Raw genomic sequence first — 22728 nt, 5'->3', positions numbered from 1 at the left:
TCTGGATATTTTGCCAATGATCCTTAATCAGTTTCCCGAGTGTCCAGTGAGTGGAAATGGTTTCTCCTTATTTACTCAGTCAATACCCTTTGTGATTTTGAACTATTTAGACTCTCCAGAGCCTTCTGTGTTCTAAGGCAAACAACTCCAGCTCTTCCACATTCATCGAAGTCCTGACTTGGAAGAATACTCTGGAACTCCTTCCCAAAGATCACTGAGGGTGCACCAGCATCAGCTGTTCAAGAAGGCAGCTGTCTTCCACCTTCTCAAGGGCAATTAGGGATGGACAATAAACGCAGGCCTAGTCACTGATGCCCACATGCTGGAAATAAATGGAAAGTAGACCCTTGTACCTGGTCCCATTCAAGTAAATCTCATTTGCATCCTCTCCAAGTTCTTAACATTCTTCTGAAAGTTTTCTGCCCAGAGTTGGGCACGGCGTTCACCATGATTTATAAAACATTAGCACAAGCTCCTCATGTTTGTACATGTTCCTCTATCAATCAGGTAAACATTTTATTTTTGACTGCTCTTCAGAGCTCTGTCTGATTTTCAAGAACTATGGTTTGGTTTTCAGGAGCTCCTTTCTCATTCTCACTGATTCACCTACTGGGTGGTGCAGTCACATAGTGACAATCTTGTGTTTAGTTGATTCACAGGTATTTGGACTCACATAGAAACAGAATTAGAAAACTTAACAATATCCTCAGTAATGATTAATTCCCCATTTAACTTAAAACCACAACACAAAAGGATGCATTCATTTCCTGGACAGCACAGGATTGGAAGTTGTTATAACAAACATTGGCTAACAAAAGTTATTCTTTCAAAATAACACTGACACAAAGTCTGAACACGTCTTCCCAAGCTGTTGAGAATACAGCTAATGCACTTCTATTGCATATGCACTTAGCTGGAACGTTTTAACCAGGTATTTGCAACCTCATTTACTGCATTTCAGGATCTTAACATCAGATTTAAATTTAATAATTCACAGTGTCCATTACAACAGCATCCTCTAGATTTTTCTCTATATGATGACTCCTGACAGATGCAGGCTTAAGCTCCAGATTCCACATTTCATTTGCATGGATATCGTTGGCATGATGCTTTCAAGTATTCCTGGTTCCCAATTAGAATCACAGAATCTCTGTTGTGGAAGCAACTTGGCATATTTATCACACTGACCCTCTGAACAGCATCCCACCCCATCCTGTAGCCCTGAAATCCCCCACGGGTACTCCACCTAGCCCACACATGCCTGGACATGATGGGGCAACTTAGCACAGTCCATGCACCTAACCTGCACATCTAGAGGGCATAGGTTTAGGGTGAGAGGGGAAAGATATAAAAGGGACCTAAGGGGCAACCTTTGCACACAGAGGGTGGCACATGTATGGAATGAGCTGCTGGAGGAGGCGATGGAAGCTGGTACAATTGCAACATTTAAAAGGCACCTGAACAGGTATGTGAATATGAAGGGTTTAGAGGGATATGGGCCAGGTGCTGGTAGGTGGGACTAGATTATTTTAGGATATCTGGTAAGTATGGACAAGTTGGACCAAAGGGTCTGTTTCCACGTTGTATATCTCTATGACTCTAGATGTACAGCATGGGAACAGACCCTTCGGTCCAACCCTATGCTGACCAGATATCCCAACCCAATCTAGTCCCACCTGCATCCACGCGCATAAAGTCGCGTGAGGGAGAAATCAAATCCGGGTCGCTGGCGTTGTGAGGCAGCAGTGCTAACCACTGAGTTTTGCTTTGTTAACAGGTGAGGACCTCTGCAGCCTCCTTTTCTGTTGTTGCAGCTCCTTAACCCATCATCCCTTCCTGGTTGCTTTTGCAGCCTATCTAGTGAACCAATCAGCAGCAAGGACAGTGGAGATATGTTCCGTAATAGGAGGAGTAATATCTTACTATTTCTATTCACTTGAGATTACTGGTATCTCACTGGTCACCGCACCGAGTGAATTCTGTCCAGCATTTTGCAGGCTAATGCACTGTTTGCTGTCCCTGGTCTGTCCGTCACAAGTGAGGATCCCACATGCTTTCTCAAACATCGCTTTTCCCTGTCACCTTTAAAGATTTATGGACTCGAATAGAGGGCTCTCTGTCCCTGCACGATAAAGATCTGCTTCTCTGATTTGAAAACTCAGTCCGAACCAGGGGAAAGGCAAAACTCCCTGAAGTGTTTGGGTGAACCACGCAGACAACGCGAGTTTTTTCAATGTCTTTATTATGTAAAAATAAAAGTGCTCCGAAAGCACTCAGCAATTTGGGTGCAAATGGAGAGCTGGAAGAAAGAGACCTCATTTATTTAACAACTGTCACCACCTCAGGGCATCGCAAAGTGCTTTACAGTTTTGAAGCCTGGTGACTGTTGAAATGCAGGAAGCACAGCAGCCAATTCACACGCAGGAAGCTCACAGGAACAACACTCGTCATAAATATCAAATAAATTATTTTTCAGCGAAGTTTTGGCTCCAAAGGCACTGGCGAGAACTCCTCCCGGTCTTTCTCCACACCAACCTCCCCACCAAGAGTCATGCCAACATGGGGGGGGCGGGGGGGAAGGGGTCATTCAGCCCTTCAAATTGTGTAGAGGCACCGTTAATCTCCACCAAAGGGTTCAGGCAGACACTCAGCTTAACCAAATCACCGCACCTCTGCCAGCAATGCGCCCACCTTGTTACCAGTGGCACTGCCAGGCTGGTTTGCAGACTCATGCCTCTGGAACGGTCTGAACCAGAGGACTGGTTGGGATTTTAAAGGCATTTGTTTGGTCTTGTGTCTTGCTGGGGGGGGGGGGAAGAGAAGGGGAAGATTAAAGTATGGGGAGGGTGCTGACCGGGTAATCGCAATACTGGAGGAGATCGCAGCTCGGAGCAACATTGCTAAAATTTAACGCACTTCACTCCAAGAAATATATAGATTCCAGCTCAACATCAGTCACGAAAGCAGGTCTTCTCCAGAAATATTGTCCCCAACGTAATGTGGATTCCTTTATATCCATGGGGTCACTCCCTCCTGCTACATGCCTGGCCAGGGACGAAACTGCACCCTTCGGTTTCTGAGGTAACAGACTCAGGATGCAAGGAGTCGGGTGAGACTGGACATTCACCACCCCCCACCACAGCAGGTGTTGGAGGGGGCAGGGATGGGGGTAGGGGTGAAAATGCAGGGGAAGAGGGTCCCACGCTATGAGGGCCTCCCATCCACTGGGAGATCAGGTCCTTATCACCACCCCCACCCTTCGGACTTCGCTGTTTGGTCACATCACGTACAAAGTCCTGTTCTGTCACACCACTGGCTGCCCCAGGAGTCTCACATCGTCGAATGGGCACAGGTCAAGCACCTGAAGAAAAAGAGGGACAACGTGTTAGCTTTCTGACAAAGCAGGTAGAGGCTCTTCTGTTCCCCTCCCCCCAAGCCTGTTTCGTTCTTTGTGGCTTGGGCATACAGGTGTACATCACGGAAAGATAGCCTTTAGTCAAACTCGTCCTTTCCGACCAGATATCCTAACCTAATCCAGTCCCATTTGCCAGCACTTGGCCCATATCCCTCTAAACCCTTCCTATTCATGTGACAAATGTCACACTGTAACCCTTTTGGTACCTTTCACAAAAACATGATCTTGAAGGTACATATTTACCAATACCCACCCTCATCTCCCCCATTGTGCAAAGCCTCTCTCTTTTTTGGGCGGGGGGGTGTGGGGCGCTGTGATAGAGCTCCAGATCATTGAACCCTCACAATGCAGCAGGGCCATTTGGCCCTTCAACTCCACACTGACTCTCTGATGAACATTTCTGCAGAGATCCACCCCCAACCGTATCCTCATATTTCCCACAGCTAATCCACCTAGCCTACACATCTCTGGACACTATTGACGATTTTAGCACGGCCAATCCTCCTAACTTGCACATCTTTGGACTGTGAGAGGAAATCCATGCAGACACGGGGAGAACATGCAAACTCCACACAGACAGTCCACACCTGAGGGTGGAATCGAACCCTGAGCCCCAGCACTATGAAGTTGCAGTGCTAACCAGAGCCACTATGTCACCCTGTGATTTCCTCACCAAAAGAAAGTTTCTCTCAGTTCAACCTGATTTGAAGAATTGTTTCAAAAACAACAATTCGATTACCCGGTAGTGTTCCAGACACTCATCTTCACTCTTTCTGATACTGGACAGAACATGGCAGTATTTTACAAATTGTGGAGAATGGAATAAATAATGGTCCATTGATGATGCTACACCATTTCGATGAAATCTTCTGCATCAATCTCATGTCCCTTGATTCCCCAAGAGACCAAAATAAATCCACCTGCCTGGTGCTAACGGTGAAGATACTACAAAACTCCAAAGATTCCCAATCCCTCGAGGGAAGCCTTTTCTCCTCCTCCTGCTCCTATACAATCAGGGCCTAATTCCGAGACTGTGCCTCCCTTCCCTCAACTATTTCTTAGGTTCCCTGACCAGGACGGGGAGTCAATCTCCCAGTGTCGACCCTGTCAAACCTCTTCACAATCTTGTACGTCTCTACACAATCGCTTTCCATTCTTCTAAGCTCTTAACCAATTTAACCAGGCAGAACCCCGTTGTTACTAAAGGGTCCCCTCGCACCAGGGACCGATCTCATGAACTATTGGTTCTGATGCAAATATAGCCCTCCTTTGATGTGGAAGGATTTCATACTGCGGACATGATATTACAGTCGTGGTCTCACCAAATTCTTTAAACCCATACTCCCAGTTTCCATGCCTTCCTAATTACTCGCTGCATATTTCTTTGTGCGGGCAAATTTCATGGCACCACCAATCTGTGGCAATGCTGCTCCTTTGACAAGGTTATTCTGTCCTTGGTCATTTTCTCACCCCGAGAGGGGTTGTAAATGCAGAGGTTCCGGGGTGTCTGGTTTGTGTGTGTGTGTGTGTGTGGGGGGGGGAGGGGGTTTAGGGCCAATTTGTTGATAGATAACAGATACTGCCTCAGATAAAAGGCTTTCAAAGGTTTTTTAAAAAAAGAACACTTGCACATTGAAAGGGGCGTGCCCAGTTCTCTCAGCTCAGCTTTGGTTTGAGCAGTGTGGCTGGTTTTGTTTGCAGCAGCTAGTCAAATTTGAGCTGGGAACCCAGAGAAGCTGCTGAACCCGAAGAAACAGCTCCATGCTGATCCTCTCTCTCTCTCTCTGCACAATCCTTCTGGGAAGAACTGGTGTTAAAATTTACCTTTTTTCCAAGGTGGGGGGGGGGGGGGCGGGGTTTATAGGGATTGTTGCAGGAATTCGGAACAGCAGCATGAAAGGTGGGACAGTCTGTTGGGTTTTCAGATGGTTAAGTTATTCTATTCTCTTTCATTTGGTACTCTGTAAGTAAATTCTGCTTTGTTTAAAACCGAGGGGTTTTGCCCAGCTGCATCACTCCTGGAATATCCACTATACACCTGCTTAAAGCAACTCGAAAAATTAGGGTCTTCTCGAAATGTTTTTAGGGGAGGGGTCAGAGCTGGTCCATAATAAATCCCTTCATTTCCCCGCCCCACACCGGGAAGAAGTCACGTACGTTGCCGTTGTTGCTGGCAAGGTCCAGCGGGGTGTCCTCCTCCAGGTTGGGCAGCAGCGGGTTGGCACCGGCCTGGCAGAGGGCAACAGCGATGCCAGCGTCTAGCCGCCCCACCGCCAGGTGGAGGGGAGTGCAGCCGTTGTACATGGGAGCGTCCACTTCACCTCCAGCTCGCAGCAGCCGCGTCACCAGCCCCAACTCCCCTAGCTCCACCGCCAGATGCAAGGCAGTCCGTCCACTCGTTGACTCCTGCCAACCGAAGAGAGACAGAGGGGGGGGGGTCAAAGAATTAAGATTGAGGATAGGATGACATTCCCCACCCCACTCAACTCAACCACGGTTGCCAGTCAGCTGGTGAGACTGGAACGGAGCTAGGCAGAGAGTTTGTGCTCAGTCTCACAGCTCTCAACCACAGCCAGTGTCATCGGTGATGCCAGTTTATATGTGCTCCTTAATAAAGGATTACTATCGGTTCCCCTTAAACTGAACAACGGGACTGACTGGACCTCTTCACAGTTAGCCCTCTCCATCCCAGAGTCACATCAAGTCCTACTCCTAGTGAGTTGCTGTTAACTCTGGCATGGGGACGGAATGACAGACGGACAGAGTGAAATCTCCAGCCAGTTCCAAGGAGAGTGCTGCACGAGGTGAGACTTCAATTAACCGAAAGGCATTGGCCAAAGTTCGGTATTTCAGGACTGTCCGCTACTACTCAGTACGAGTGAGCGACGTGGGTACTGGGGCTGTGTTAAGAACCTGCCCTGATTGCAGGCAACGCATCTGTGTCTGCAGCAGTACAGCCTGTGGAATGGGGATTGAGAGGAGGGTCTCCCCTTGACTTTGGTCAGGGAGCTGAACCAAGAAATCTAGCCAATAAAACTACAAAATTTCTGTGGATATGCGCATGTATGCCACTGTATACATGTGCAAGTATGCTCATGTCTGTATATGTGCGCGCACACATGTGTATGTGCGTCACTGCATATATATGCACATATGTGTATGTATGTGTGTGTGTATACGCGTCTGTATGCATATGTGCCCGTGATTTGGTATGCCGAAGGTTGGTAACTGGAGTCATAGGGCAGTGTTTGACCTGTGTATTGACTCTTGCTCCTGAAGACAGCAGGTAGTCCACCATCACATCATTCCTATATAGAACTGCCAGGTGCAAACAGGTCAAACCTGCAGGAAGAGAGATCATTCAGTTAGAAGGTGGGACACAGTTCGCTTCAAGTATTCCCCCCACCCAATGTCACCTGAGTTCACTCTTTTTTCACAGGATAAATTAAGAGAAGAACCTCTCCACCAGCATGTACCAGCTCTATCTCAGCAACATATCCCAATATGTGCAAGATCCCACAAAGAATGACAGCCAGGTAACCTACATTCCATTTTTAAACAGTTTCTCAAGCTGAGGATCAGTGGACAGACATGGGTTGTGCTCTCGCTCAAGATCAAATTGCGCCCCTGCCAGATAGACGCGATCACTGGTTTAATGTCTCATCCAAGAGACAGTACCTCTGACAGTGCAGCATTCCTGCGGGCAGCTTTGCCTATAGTTTTGTCCTTCACAATTTGAACCCAGAACCTTGTGACTTGGGAGTTGAGCATACTATCAATGAAGCCACCACATTCTCTCTTGCTCTCTAATCTGCCCGCACCGAGTGTGGAACGTGACTGGTTGGATTTTGTGGCAAAGGGACTGCTTTTCTCAAAGGCCCGCACCTTGCCAGTTATGTCTCTCAAGGTTCCGAGGTCCCAGGGGGCTGGGGGTGTCAAATCCAAACAAGGCATGCTCTTTGGCTGTGACAGGCTTTGTAAGGACCGGCACACACTCCTCCAGGCTGTACTGGCAGGCCAGGTGCAGTGCGGTGTTTCCGTTACGATCCTGTAGCTCGGTGTCCACTCCCTTCAAAACTAGTTGCCGCACTATCTTCGTCTGGCGCGTGTACATGGCCAAATGCAGGGGCGTCTGAAATTCAGAACAAACACTGGTTTAGTGCAACGTTAGCACGTAGCTAGCACACAAGCGGAACATGGTTGCAATAATGGAGTGTTTCACAGGAAACGAGTCGGCCGTTATTGCCCTAGAGCCTTTCCCCACGCTGTGCCATAACGCTGCTGATAATCAATAATTTATCAACCTCTGCTTTGAGCCTTTCAAAGGCCAAGTCTCCTCTGTGGGAGAGATTTCCACAGGTTCACCATCCTCTCAATATTTCTCCTCATCGCGGTCTGAGATGGCGTCGTTCTTAGTTTTAAATTGTGTCCCCCGGTTCTAGACTCCAGACCAAGAGAAACATCTGACCTGCATCTCCCCTTCTAACCCTTTAAACATTTTGCAAGGTTTTACTGGGATCACCTCTCATTCTTCAAGTCTCTAGAGAATACAGGCCTGGTTTATAATCATACATATATGGTAGGGAAACTGACCCTTTGGTCTAACTCGTCCCAAGTTTCCCCAAACTAAACTAGTCCCACTTGCCTGTATTTGGCCTATATCCCTCTAAACCCTTCCTATGCACATACCCATCCAGATGCTTCTTAAATGTCATAACTGTACCTGAATCTACCACTTCCTCCAGCAGTTCATTCCACATACGAATCAGCCAGTGTGAAAAAGATTGCCCCATAGGTCTCTTTTAAATCTTTCTCCTCACCTATAAAGTATGCCCTCTAGTTTTGAACTCATCCACCCTGGGGAAAAGACCATTCCTATTCACCTTATCTACGCCTCTCATGATTTTATAAACTTCTACAAAGGTCACCCCTCAACCTCTGATACTCCAGTGGAAACAGTCCCAGTCTATCCTTATAACTCAAACCCTCCAGTCCTTGCAACATCCTGGTAAATCTTTTCTGAACTCTCTCCAATTTAATAATATCTTTCCGATAACAGGGGCGACCAGAACTGGACGCAGTACTCCAGAAGAGGCCTCACCAAAGTCCTGTACAATGTAGTGTGTAAATTACCACAAGTTAATCTTTACCCCATCTCCTGGGAACAAGTCTGGTGAACCTTTGTTGTACTTCCTCGGAGAATAATGACTTTCCTGAGACAAGGAGACCAAAACTGAACACAGGACTCCAGGTATGGTCTAACTAAGCTCCTATACAATTGAAACACGTTAGTTATACGATTGCTCCTGTACTCAAATCCTCTTGTGATAAAGGCCAGCATTGGTCATTCTAATAGCTCAGCACACTTGCATGTTAGCTTTCAGTGATTTATCAACAAGGTGCCTTTGTAGATCTACACTTTGCAACCTCTCACCATTTGAGAAATACTCTGCACATCTGTTTTTCCTGCCAAAGTGGATAACCACACATGATTCCACATTATATTCCATCTGCCATGTTTTGCCTAATCAGCAAGCCTTTCCAAAATCCTCCCGAAAACATTTGACACTTTCCTCACACTCCCACTTGGTTTTGTATCATCTGCAATTCTGGTAATTTCACATTTGGTCCCTATGTCCAAATGATTGATATAAGCCATGAACTGGTAGGAGTGCTGATCCTTACAGTATCCCACCAGTCCCGGCCTGCCAATGAGTCTTTATTGCTACTCTGTTAGCCAAGAGGTTACGTCAATATATCATCTCCTAAATCAAATACTCTAACCAACCTCCTGTAGGGGACTTTTATCAAAAGCCTTCTCAAAAATCCAAAATATAGTACATCCATCAATTCGCCTTTATCAATTACATTAGTAACATCCAGAAAAAAAACTCAACAAGTTTGTCAAACATAACTTTCCCTTCTCAAATCTATGCTGACTATGCTCAATCAGATCATTTCTTATCCACGTGTTCATTTATCACATCGTGTATTCCCTACGCCTCGTGTAAGGACAAACAGTCTGTAAGTCCGTCTTTTATTTCCTCGCTGCTTTCTTAAATATTAGGGTGACATTTGCAAGCTTCTAATCTGCAAGATTCCTTCCAGAATCTATGGAACTTTTGCAACAACTCTCAACAGCCACCTTCTTCAACATTTTGGCTTGGAAGAGAAAGTGAGGACTGCAGATGCTAGAGATCAGGGTCAAAAAGTGTGGTGCTGGAAAAGCACAGCAGGTCAGGCAGCATCCGAGGAGCAGGAGAGTCGACGTTTTGGGCATTAGCTCTTCATCAGAAACATGGGGGGACCCCCAAGGGGGCTGAGAGATAAATGGGAGGGGGAGGTGGGCTTGGCATCTTATCCCAGATCCAACCCTCCAACTTGGCACCACCCTCCTGAGCTGTCCTACCTCTCCATTTTCCTTGCCACCTATCCACTGCAGCCTCCACTCTGACCTATCGTCATCACCCCCACCTTCATCAACCTATTGCCTTCCAAGCTACCTTCACCCCAGCCCCAGCCCCTCCCATTTATCTCCCAAACCCCCTCGGGCCTCCCCCACATGCCTGATGAAGAGCTTATGCCCAAAACGTTGACTCTCCTCCTCGTTGGATATTGCCTGACCAGCTGTGCTTTTCCAGACCCACACTTTTGACTCTGGGATGTCGGCCATCAGGTGCGAGGGGCTTATCAACTTTCAGTCCCATTAATTTCCCTAAGTACCACCTTCCTACTCATACTCATTTCTTTCAACTCATTCTCTCTAGTCATTTGGATCTCAAATTCTGGGAGCTTTCTTGTATCCTCTGCAGCTTCTCGATTCCCCCGTTATAAATTCTCCTGATTCCACATTTCCTTTTTACATCCTGTAGAAGCTTTTACAGTCCATTTTTAATTTTTTTGCCAGATTGTATTTGTCATTCTTCCTTTCTTTATCGGTTTCTGGATCCTCCTTTGCTGCATTCTATGAACCTCTCCCTCCTCCACGTTGTTACTGCTTCTGGCCACCGTAGAAGACCTTCCTTGTCACCTTGTACAATCCCTAACTTCCTTAGTCAACCACAGTTGATTGATCTTTTGTGAAGAAATGTAAAGTTGCTGCAAGGCATCTGATAGTTCTGACAAGACTAATCAGTTACTTACATACAGTCATGCCTTTTAATATATTTTTCCCAATCTAGCTTGGCCGATTTATGACTCATGCCCTCATGATCCCCCTTTGTTCAAACTGAATTACCTCATTTCCAAACTTAATGTAAAATTTTAATCACATTGTGGTTACTCATCCCAATTGTGAATTAGCCCTTTCTATGTACATAACACTAGAACCAAAATAGCTTGTAATTTAATTCGTTCCTTGACATACTGCTCCAGCAAATCATCCCTCAGTCACTCCAGAAACTAATTCTGCGCACCTTTACTGTTCAATTCGTTTACCCAGCCCAAATGCAGATTGAAGTCACCCACTTTTGGAATACTGCATTCAATTCTGGTCTCCCTGCTATTGGAAAGACTTTTGTTAAACTGATGAGGGCTTAGAAAAGATTTACGAAGATGTTGCCAGGGTTGGAGGGTTTGAGCTACAGACAGAGGCTGAATAGACTAGGGATATGGAGTGGTGGAGGCTGTGGGGTGACCTTAGAAACGTTTATAAGATCATGAGGAGCATGGATAGGGTGAATAGTCAAGGTCTTTTCTCCCAGGGCAGGGGTGTCTAAAACTAGAGGGGAAAGGTTTAAGGTGAGGGGGGCGACATTGTCATGCAGAGGGTGGTGCGTGTGTGGAATGAGCTGCCAGAGGAAGTGACAGAGGCTGGTACAATGACAACATTTAAAAAGGCATCTGGATGGGGACATGATTAGGAAGGGTTTAGAGGGATACGGGCCAAGTGCTGGCAATTGGGACTAGATTAATTTTGGATATCTGGTCAGTATGGATGAGTTGGACCGAAGGGCCTGGTGTCGGTGCTGTACATCTCTATGACTATGATAACTGTTGCTTTTTATACACATGTTTCTACTCCTGATTTATACCATACCCCAACACAGCCACTGCTATTGGGTGATCTGGAAATAAGCCCAGCCAATGTCTGCTACCCCTTGCTAATCTCTTTATTCCCCCAAAGGAAGGTTTGGACGAAACAGCCCCAAACAAAATGCAAACTGATGGTGAATGGAAACTTTCACGACCAAACAGAAACTTACAATATCAACATAATGAGGTCTGGGGTGATGATGCCCACCGCTCTCGAAAGGCCTCAAACTGTGACGGTGAGCTTTGCATGCTGCCTCTCCAGGGACACCAAGGGTGCACATTGCTTCACCCAAACATTATGCTTTTGATCCGAGATCCTCCCTCACTAATGTTGACTCTCATCTCTTTCCATCAGCACAATTTCACCCCCCACTTGTCTGACATCGCTCAATGTAGAATGTCCTTCAACAGTTCCCTGTCTTGGTCATCATTGAGCCTTGTTTCTGTAATGGTATTTGTATCATATCCATTTACCTCTATTTGTGCCGTTAGGTTGTCTATCTTGTTCTGAATGCTGTGTGTTTTCAGGTATAATGCCTCTTGTCTTTTTAAACATCAGTTGAGGCATGCTAAATGCTCAGATTGGTTTCTCCTGTTTTCTATTCTCTTTTATCTGGTAACTAGCTATTCTTCCATCTTGGGTTACCCCTCAACTTCCCCTTCCACTGACAAGTGAGTTTAACCCACCCATGAGCAGGTCTCCCTGTGAGGATTATCAGTCCCCATCCATTACCCTAAACTGGTGCCTGCGTCTCAGAAATCTCATTCCCTCCCTCCAGCCACCAGTTCGATTTTTCATACTCAGCCACTCTTGGCATTGAGTTCAGAATGAAGCCCCTACCCGCTCTCTGAATCCTTTCTAAACTTGCTGCCTCCTCTTTCAGTGCTGTGTTTAGTACTGACCCTCCGACAGCGCGGCGCTCCCTCAGCGCCCACCCGCCGACAGCGCGGCGCTCCCGGGTTGTGTTCGGGTCTGGGAGTTGAAGTTAAACCTAGAAGCATCTAACTCAGGTCAGAGAGAGAGTCCCCCTCTGTCCTACAGCTAATAGTTAAACCAGTGATACATAGTTATAGAGGATATCCAAGCAGTAAGAGTACTTTTGAGATTAATACTGGGCTATGGGGAGAGGGTTGTGCAGTGGAATTAGTTTGGGGATTGATACAGGGCTATGGGGAGAGTGTGAGACAGTGGGATTAGTTTGGGGATCGATACAGGGCTATGGGGAGAGTGGGGCAGTGGGATTAGTTTGGGGATTGATACAGAGCTATGGGGAGAGTGGGGCAGTGGGATTACTTTGGGGATTGATACAGGGCTATGGGGAGAGTGGGGCAGTGGGATTAGTTTGGGGATTGGTACAGGGCTGAAGGGGGAACGTGGCAGCGCGAGCATGTTTGGAAATAGCAGAATGAGAGCTTGAGGCAATGTTGTTTGGTGAATGATGTATCAATGTACCAGAAGAGATTTAATGGTGAAACGATGGTCTTGTACTCTGCTGAAATCGGAGACGAATGTTTACTTAAAACAAGGAGGGGCAGATTTACAAGAAAGATCATGAGCTTTTGGGTTTGGATGACAGAGAGTAGCTTAATGATGACTCAAATCAAGAGGAGAGTTCCTACTGGACAGTCAGGAGATGAGCCATGCAGACCCCTGGGTGTTATGGTAGGGTTTATCCTTCACCCATTAGCAGATCAATCATAGGATTGTGCTGTGTACCAAATTAGTGTTTGGCACCTCTTCAGCTCTCGAGGTAATCTGGGCAGCTAAATACATTGACGCAGACAGACACAAGCTAAGTGCCGGCATATCACCAAGTGTCTCAGTCAGCCCCCCCACCCACGTGGAGAGCCACCCCTGCCCACCACCCATTCCTTGGGAAGCATTCACTGCCTACCTGAAAGAGGTCATTCTGCCAGTTCAGATACTCCAGCGGTGACTGGTCAATGAATGCCAGGGCTAAGGCCTCAGCCTCGTGAATGATGCAGAGATGGAGGAACCTGGAAGACACAGAGATGGAGGGGGTCAAGGATCAGGACATCCCACATCCATGAGGGACATCCAGCAACCTGGCACCAAGACTCTCCTGTCCCGCGCCAGGCCAGCGTCTGTTGCCAGTCTCTCCCACTCCCTCCTCGTTCCCGGGTGCCAGCCTCCCTGTCCTTCGTGGCACCCAAACCAAGAACTGTCCTCATTCTCTCCTACTTCCCCGTTCGCCCCTTGGCCTCATTTGGAATCTTCTGTTATCCCGAGATTCCAAAGAGGGATTGGGTTCTCCTCAGTGGCTTCCTCTCCCTGCTAAGCATAACCCAACTTCGGGTGCCGTCAGCCCAGAACGAGGGGTTTGGACACCTCTCACCGTACCCCCCGCCACCTCCAAACATCAGGGGCACGCTGAGTCAAGAACAGACCTTCGCACACCCACTGGTCAAGAATTAGGCCATACCCCCACCCACAGAGTGCAGAATAGGAACCAACCCCAATGCTGGGCTCCAGGAATAGACCATTCCCTACTCTCTCCTGGAAGTTCCAGACTGGGACATCACCAGTGCCTCCTTCCACAAGGATCAGACCACCTCCACCATCCTCCCCACCACGATCAAGGACTTGACTCTCCCACAATGTCCAGCCCAAAGCTTGAGAGTTTGAGTATAACCTACACCTGCATCAGGAACTGAGACACCCTCTGTACCCCATGGCAAGGATCGGACTGTCCTTCCCCCTCTATTTCACAAATTGTAACTCCTTGCCCTGCCCCCACACTCTGCCCACTTCCTGGTCACATTCCAAGCCATCCACCACCTCCTTCTCTGGGGACAAAGGATCAAACCATCCACCACCCCTTCTCTGGGGACTAAGGATCAAACCATCCACCACCCCTTCTCTGGGGACTAAGGATCAAACCATCCACCACCCCTTCTCTGGGGACAAAGGATCAAACCATCTTCCACCCCTTCTCTGGGGACTAAGGATCAAACCATCCTCCACCCCTTCTCTGGGGACAAAGGATCAAACCATCCACCACCCCTTCTCTGGGGACAAAGGATCAAACCATCCTCCACCTACCCCAGGCCAAGAATCATCCTCTGTAACTCAACCCCTGCTCTGGGTCAAAGATCAAACCATCCTTCCTCTCAGGGGTTAAGAATCAAACCATCCTCCACTCCCTCTCCAGGAATCAAGGATGGGACCATCCCCCCACTGCCTCCCGATGTCAGGGATTGGCCATTCTCCGCTTGGAGCCATGAATCAGAACATTGGAAACAGCCCCCTTACCCCGCGGTCAATGTTTGGGCTAACCTTCTGCCCCAATCTCTCTCTCTCCTGCCCCATCCTGGAGGGGTGTCTGTGAAAAGACCACCAGATCTTCAGGTTTCCAACAAGAACCTGCATTCATATGGCACTTTTAAAACTGGGAGAACATCACGGATCGCCTCACTGGAGAGAACATCAAACAGCAATTGACCTCCGAGATTCACAGGATGGCATCACAGAAAGGTGACCAAACGCACGCACAGTTTTAAAACGAATCAGTGTTAAACCGAAGAGAGAAAGGCAGATTGGGTGGGGGTGGGGGGGTGGAGGAGACAATTTGGAAGAGAGATGGAGATTTGGGGGTTATGTGGGGATAAAGGAGGAGGAGATGCGGAGAGGTTGAGGGAGGCAACTCTGACCTCGGGGTCCCCCAGGCTGCTGATGGTGAAGCGATGGGAATCGACAGCGAGGGTGGAATACCGGAGAACTGGGCTGAGAGAAAGGCAGAAATCCTGGAGAGCTTTAAGGCTGGAGGAGGTCACAGAATCAGAGAGGGGGGAATCAAGGAACCAAGGATGAGGAAGGTTGGTGAGCAAGTTGGACGGGAGGGCGAGAGGGCTGGATCTGGAATGGTACTTCCCGATAATCGGGGAGACAGGTCCAAACAAAGAAAAAGGGAAATGTAGACTGGGACTAATTTCAGACACTTGGAACACTGCCCACAACCGAGCGGAGATGCAAAACCAAAAATAATGTAAAATCCCTGGAATTTTTAAACAAAATTCTTTCACAGGATGTTGGTTTTCCTGGCTTGTCCCCACTTCCTTCCCTAAATGCCATCAGGCAAGCTGTCGTGGTCACCAACTTGCAAATCCATAAGGCATTCACTGAACTTAAATTCTTGCTGCTGTTGTAGTGAGATTTGAACCCTTGTCCATCAAGTATAGGCCTGGGGCTCTGGATCATTCATCAATGTGCCTGTATTGGAGCAAGTGAAATGGGCCAAATGGCCTGCCAATGGGGGTTGGGGGTGGGGGTGCAGGGCAGGCAGGGGGATGCTCTCTCCCTGGTGATACAGCCAAAGGCACAAGGGAATGGAGTCACCCAGGTTGTGCTGGAACCAATGTAGATGGTGTCGGGAGCTACTTGCGAGAGGGAGAGCGGAGGGGCATTGATACTGATACCCCCATGCCCTCATCTAGAAGCACCATCCTGATCTCAATTCAGAGACAGAGACAGTCACCCACTTCCATTTTTCACCCACATCCCAAAAGCACACACACCAAATTCTCCCTCACTCCTATAAGGCTGCGCAAATTCTCCCCCTTTATGCAGCCGTACGGCATGGACCCTGCCTGTCCAGATGCCTTTTAAATGTTGTAACCGTACCAGCCCCCACCCACTTCCTCTGGCAGCTCGTTCCATGCACGTACCACCTTCTGCGTGAAAATGTTGCCCCTCGAGTCCCTTTTGAATCTTTCCCCTCTCACCTTAAACCTATGCCCATCAGAAGTGCAGACATCCAGTTCCCCCTTTCCCAACGCTTGCCATTGTGTGACTCCTCTACTTTGGGAGGTGGGGTTTGTGAAATTCAACTCATCACCGGGACAATTAGCTGAAAGGATCCTCTTCACACAGAGCAGGGCTGAATGTGTAGAACTGGAGTCTGGGATAGCATGCCAAGGGTCAGGAATCCTCACACGCTCAAATTATTTCCACAGGGTCAGACTAAGACGGTCTAAACACAGTCCGGAAAAAACCTTCATCAAATGCTAGTCAGACATCAATTATAGAATTATTAAGGTGTAGAAGGAGGCCATTCGGCCCATCGTGGCTGCACCAGCTCAGTTATCTAGTCCGGTTCTATCCATTAGCACCAATCTCCCACCTCCTCCCCACACCCCTGCACATCATTACTATCCAATACTCATCTGATGCCCCTCTCGAATGCCTCCATTGAACCTGTCTCTCCCACATTTCCAGGCAGTGCATCCCAGGCCCTAATGTGGAGTTTTCAAACTCCAGTGACCCTGCTCTGTGGAGCTTGCATGTTCTCCCAAAGTTTCCTCCCACAGTCCAAAGATGTGCAGGTTAGGGTGGATTGGCCGTGCTAAATTGTCCCATAGTGCCCAGGGATGTGCAGGTTAGGGTGGATTGGCCGTGCTAAATTGTCCCATAGTGCCCAGGGATGTGCAGGTTAGGGTGGATTGGCCGTGCTAAATTGTCCCATAGTGCCCAGGGATGTGCAGGTTAGGGTGGATTGGCCGTGCTAAATTGCCCCATAGTGCCCAGGGATGTGCAGGTTAGGGTGGATTGGCCGTGCTAAATTGTCCCATAGTGCCCAGGGATGTGCAGGTTAGGGTGGACTGGCCGTGCTAAATTGCCCCATAGTGCCCAGGGATGTGCAGGTTAGGGTGGACTGGCCGTGCTAAATTGCCCCATAGTGCCCAGGGATGTGCAGGTTAGGGTGGATTGGCCATGCTAAATTGTCCCATAGTGCCCAGGGATGTGCAGGTTAGGGTGGACTGGCCGTGCTAAATTGTTCCATAGTGCCCAGGGATGTGCAGGTTAGGATGGATTGTCAGTGCTAAATTGTCCCATAGTGCCCAGGGATGTGCAGGTTAGGGTGGATTGGCCGTGCTAAATTGTCCCATAGTGCCCAGGGATGTGCAGGTTAGCCATGGGAAATGCAGACTTATAGCAATAGGGATGGTTGGGTGGGGGGTCTCTTTGGGTGGCATGCACTTGGGAGGATTGCTATGGGCTTGATGGCCTGCCACCACACTGCAGGGATTCAATGATTACTCACTGATTGAAAAAAGGTTCTCCTCACATCACCCTTGTTTCGTTTACACTCTGAATCTAGATCTTAAAGAAATGGAGGAGTTGTGTGTAGGTGTGAGAGACATTGCATGGGTATGTGAGTGAACATTTGCGCACATAGGTGAGACAAAGGGATGAGAGAGATAGGGAGCATGTGAGAGAGGGAGAGAGGGTGTGTATCTGCCTGGGAGAGAGTTGGAGCGTGTGAGAGAGTCTATATGAGAGTAAACACTTGTGCACACAGGTGTGAGGGAGAGAGAGTGCATGTGTGCACGTCTATCCGTGTGTGTGTGTGTGAGTGAGAGTGTGTGTGTGTGAGAGAGAGAGACAAAGCATGTGTGTGAGTGAACACGGGTATGTTTGAGAGAGAGTGGGGGAGTGTACGCGTTTGCGGGGAGGGGAAACAGGCATGTGTTTGAAAGAGAGTGCATGTGTATGTGTGTGTGAGAGAGAAAGGGGGATAGAATCACAGTTGTCTGTGCATGTGAGTGGTTAGTGACATGTTTTTTGTGGAGCTCTACTGAAAGCTTTCTGATATGAAGCGTGGTACATCAAAATGATCCCCATGATGTACTGAGTTTATTAAGCTCATTAAATTTCAGCTCTGAACAAATCGGACAGCAAAACCCGTGTTGGTGCTAGTGCACAGGGTTTTATAGGGACTTTCCAAAGGGGAGTGCGATACACCAAGCTGATCGTCACAATACTTCTAGACCAATGAAAATTCAGCTACCATAAACCCTGATTTAAAAAAGGAATGTCTTTGTGTCAATTTATAAACACGGAATTAGCCAGTACTGTACAGCACTTAAAGTTGTAGCAATGGTCTCTCATTCAATGTGAAAATCAACACCGCAACTTAGGGTCAATGGACTAACAGGCCAACTAGTGCCCTGGAGTGTTCGTTGTGTCCAATACCTACAACACAGTTTAGGAAGGAAGGTACGAATACAAGGAGTTTTACAAGAATGGCAGGGATTCCAGTGACATGGATAGATTAGAGAAACTAGGTCCTCCTTGAAGGAGAGGGAGTTGGGAGGAGGTCTGAGAGAGGTCACAGTGTCATACAGCACAAAAACCGACCCTTCACTCCAAACCATCCACGCTCTGTTTCCCAAACTAAACTAGTTCCACTTGTCTGCATTTGGCCCATATTCCTCTAAACATTTCCTATTCGAGTACTTATCCAAATGTCTTTTAAATGTAACTATACCTGCAGTTCCTTCGGCAGTTCATTCCATATACAAACCACCCTCTGTGTGAAAAAAATTGCCCCTCGGGTCCCTTTTAAATCTTTATCCTCTCACCTTTAAAATATGCCCCCTAGTTTTGCACTTCCCCACCCTCGGGAAAAGAGCTTGGCTCTTCATCTTATATATGCCCCTCATGGTCAAAAGGTGTGGTGCTGGAAAAGCACAGCTGGTCAGGTAGTATCCGAGGAACAGGAGAGTCTATGTTTCAAGCACACGCTCTTCATCAGGAATGAATATTTCCCCTTATGATTTTATAAACCTGTATAAAGTCATCCTTCAACCTCTTATGCTCCAGCACAAAAGATTTGGGGCGGCACGGTGGCACAGTGGTTAGCACTGCTGCCTCACAGCGCCAGGGACCTGGGTTCAATTCCCGCCTCAGGCGACTGACTGTGTGGAGTTTGCACGTTCTCCCCGTGTCTGCGTGGGTTTCCTCCGGGTGCTCCGGTTTCCTCCCACAGTCCAAAGATGTGCGGGTCAGGTGAATTGGCCATGCTAAATTGCCCGTAGTGTTAGGTAAGGGGTATATGTAGGGGTATGGGTGGGTTGTCGCTTCAGCGGGTCGGTGTGGACTTGTTGGGCCGAAGGGCCTGTTTCCACACTGTAAGTAATCTAATCTAAAAAATTCTAGCCTCTTCTTATAACTCAAACCCTCCAATCCTGGTAAAGTCCTGGTAAATCTTTTCTGAACCCTCTCCAATTTAATGATGTCCTTTCTATAGAAGGGGGACCCAACTGGACACAGTACTTCAGAAGAGCCTCACCAACTTCCTATACAACCTCAACTATGACGTCCCAACTCCTATACTCAGTGGTCTGAGCAATGAAGGCATGTGTGCTTCTTTACCACACTGTCTACATGTGGGGAGAGGTTGGGTTAGAGTCGACATAGGATGGGAGGGAGGTGTGTGTGTGTGTGTGTGTGTGTGTGTGTGTGTGTGTGTGTGTGTGTGTGTGATTCGAAGAGCAGGGGACACAGTGATTGACAAACGAAGCAGTCGGAACACCAGCACAAAAATTCACACAGCGACCAGCTGAGGGTCACACCAACAGCATGAGGGAGTCAGGTTTGACTGAAACCTTCTAAAGAGAATTGGATAAAAGCCTGAGCAAGTACACAGGGCTGCAACGAGAGGAGGCAGGTGTGGGATGGGCCAAGCTGCTCTTGCAGAGAGCTAGCCCGGGAGCAGCAGGCTGAATAGCCTTGTCGTGTGCCCTTGCCTATCTTGGGTTGGCCATCAGCACCGGTCATGCATGAGGTGGCATTACCTTCACTACCCCTCTGCCTGGGGAGGAGGGTGTGACGCGACTGTGAGAGAAACGGCTCTGGGATTTCCGTTCGGTTAGAGGGGGTGGAAATGCCTCGGTTTCTGTGGCAAAGTCCCCAGACCCCACCCCGAAACCACCCAACCCCAGCAGCTCCACATTTCACACCTTCACCATCCTGCACGTCAGCCCTGTCACACTAGTCTTGCCTCCAAGACAGTAAGTCATGGGTTAACTCCTGACTTACACAATCCATACATACTTCCAGCACCCACTGTCCAGACAACACAAAGCCTCAGCTGGCTGCTCAGCTAGATAGAAAAAACCCCACAGAAACTACTGCAAGTGCGATAGGGATGTCCCCATCGTCCGGCCTCAATATTTATTCCTCAAAACTATTTAATCTCTGCACACTCTAATCCACCTGAATGATAGGATCAGCTCAAGGGCTGAACGTCTTCATGCTGTTCCATTCCAAGAGCTTGTACAAAGCTAAATCCAAGCACCTCGACCTGATTCCAGTCTGTAAATCAAGCCTGGGTATCTGTTATTCTATATATAAACCACTCCAAACTCCTCAATTAGATTCCAGTCTGTATATCACTCCCAGATATTTGCTATTTTATATAAAAGCCACATAGAATCCCTCGAGTAGATTCCAGAGTTTACTCACTCCCAGGTATCTGTTATTCTACATATAAACCACTCCAAACCCCTCAATTAGATTCCAAACTTTACTCCTATATATAAACACCCTGAACCCCTCACTTAGGTTCCAGACTTTATTCATTCACGGTTGTCTGTTATTCTGTATATAAAGCCTCTGAACTCCTCAATTAGATTCCAGATTGTAATTTACTCTATAAACACCCGAATTATTTGATTAGATTCCAGTCTGTAACTCAATCTAAATATAAACACACTGAACCCCTCCTGTAAATGCTGGGTCACAGAATGCTGTTGGTGGGAACTTGCTGTACTCTGTTCCCCCACCCCTGGGGGACAAGGAGAGAGGAGGTGGTCGAGGGGGAAGAGAGAGAGAGAAAGAGAAGGAGGGAGAGAGAAGGAAGGGGAGGCAGGGGGGGAAAGAGAGAAGGGGGGAAGGGGCATAGAAATGGTGTCAGGGTGAGGGTGGTGCGAGGGTCAGGGGTGAGGGTGAGGGTGGTGCGAGGGTCAGGGGTGAGGGTGGTGCGAGGGTGAGGGTGAGGGTGGTGTGAGGGTCAGGGGTGAGGATGAGGGTGGTGTGAGGGTCAGGGGTGAGGTTCAGGGGTGGGGGTGAGGGTGGTGCGAGGGTCGGGGTGAGGGTGGTGCGAGGGTCAGGGGTGAGGATGAGGGTGGTGTGAGGGTCAGGGGTGAGGTTCAGGGGTGGGGGTGAGGGTGGTGCGAGGGTCGGGGTGAGGGTGGTGCGAGGGTCAGGGGTGAGGTTCAGGGGTGAGGTTCAGGGGTGAGGTTCAGGGGTGAGGTTCAGGGGTGAGGGTGGTGCGAGGGTCAGGGGTGAGGGTGGTGCAGGGGTCAGGGGTGAGGGTGGTGCAGGGGTCAGGGGTGAGGTTCAGGGGTGAGGGTGGTGTGAGGGTCAGGGGTGAGGGTGGTGCGAGGGTCAGGGGTGAGGGTGGTGCGAGGGTCAGGGGTGAGGGTGGTGTGAGGGTCAGGGGTGAAGGTGGTGCAAGGGTCAGAGGTGAGGGTCAGGGGTGAGGGTGGTGCGAGGGTCAGGGGTGAGGGTCAAAGTGCACCACTTACGTGTCCCCCTCCTCGCTGAGGTAGGCCCAGGGGTCGAAGGGAGCCTCAGGGCCCGGGGCCTGACCCCCGGCCGAGCCCAGCGAGCAGCGGGCGCCGAACGTCTCCAGCAGATCCGAGGCGTAGGCCGAGTCGCAGCTGTCCTCCCCGGAGGGCCCGCACTGAGGGCCGGGGGCCGCCCCTGGGGCCGGCTCCAGGCCCAGGCTCAGCTCCCCATCCAGGCCAGAGTCACACTGGGAGTCAGGGAGCTGCAGGCCCTTGGTGTCCCCGCCTGGGCTCACTGCCATTCCTCAGGGGGGCTTTAATGTTTATCTATCTATCACCAGGAGCAGGCTTTGAGAGACTTGTCCTCTTTCCTCAAACTGACACAACTCCAGCCTTCACAGCCTGCAACTCTCTGTCCTTCAGACCCTCCTCCTCTGGGCTGGCTACACACTTAAAGGCAAAGGCAGCCTGCCCTCCCCTTTAATGCACTGACTGTACCACAAACCTGCCTCCTTTAGGATTAACTCACTGCAAACCACACACCCCTAATAACAAACAACTTCACTGCAACCAGCAGTGACTTCATTTAATAATTCACACACAACCCCAGGCTATAGTCCCAACAGCGGGGTAAAAACAATGACCGCAGACGCTGGAAACCAGATCCTGGATCAGTGGTGCTGGAAGAGCACAGCGGTTCAGGATTTCGCCGCTCCTCGGATGCTGCCCGAACTGCTGCGCTCTTCCAGCACCACCGATCCAGGACGTAGTCCCAACAGGTTTGCTTGGAAGCACGAGCCTTCGGAGCTAGCCGTCTGAGCGGCGTTCCAAAAGGCAATGCTTCCAAATAAACCTGTCGGACTATAAGCTGGTGTTGTGTGATTTTCAATTTTGTCCAACGCTCCGCATCATTGTGCAGCGGGGAACCAGACCCTTCAGAGGCCTGAACACACGCACCAACCAGT

The 22728-nt window shown here is 48.9% G+C and overlaps 1 protein-coding gene across 1 annotated transcript; it reads right to left on the bottom strand.

Annotated features, from left to right (window-relative positions):
- Positions 1–2225: 2225 nt before the first annotated feature.
- Positions 2226–22200, bottom strand: LOC132836224 (NF-kappa-B inhibitor epsilon-like). The gene is made up of 6 exons (XM_060855553.1): positions 21782–22200; positions 13345–13447; positions 7301–7547; positions 6669–6757; positions 5573–5821; positions 2226–3361 (listed from the first exon to the last, which is right to left on the bottom strand). The coding sequence occupies exons 1-6, from the start codon at positions 22063–22065 to the stop codon at positions 3305–3307; spliced, it is 1029 nt and encodes a 342-aa protein (XP_060711536.1). The 5' UTR covers positions 22066–22200; the 3' UTR covers positions 2226–3304.
- Between the last annotated feature and the right edge of the window lie 528 nt (positions 22201–22728).

This window comes from Hemiscyllium ocellatum, chromosome 46 (genome assembly GCF_020745735.1).
Source record: "Hemiscyllium ocellatum isolate sHemOce1 chromosome 46, sHemOce1.pat.X.cur, whole genome shotgun sequence".
NCBI lineage: Eukaryota > Metazoa > Chordata > Chondrichthyes > Orectolobiformes > Hemiscylliidae > Hemiscyllium > Hemiscyllium ocellatum.
The sequence above is the reverse complement of the archived record's forward strand: the minus strand, read 5'-3'. Positions and strand labels throughout refer to the sequence as shown.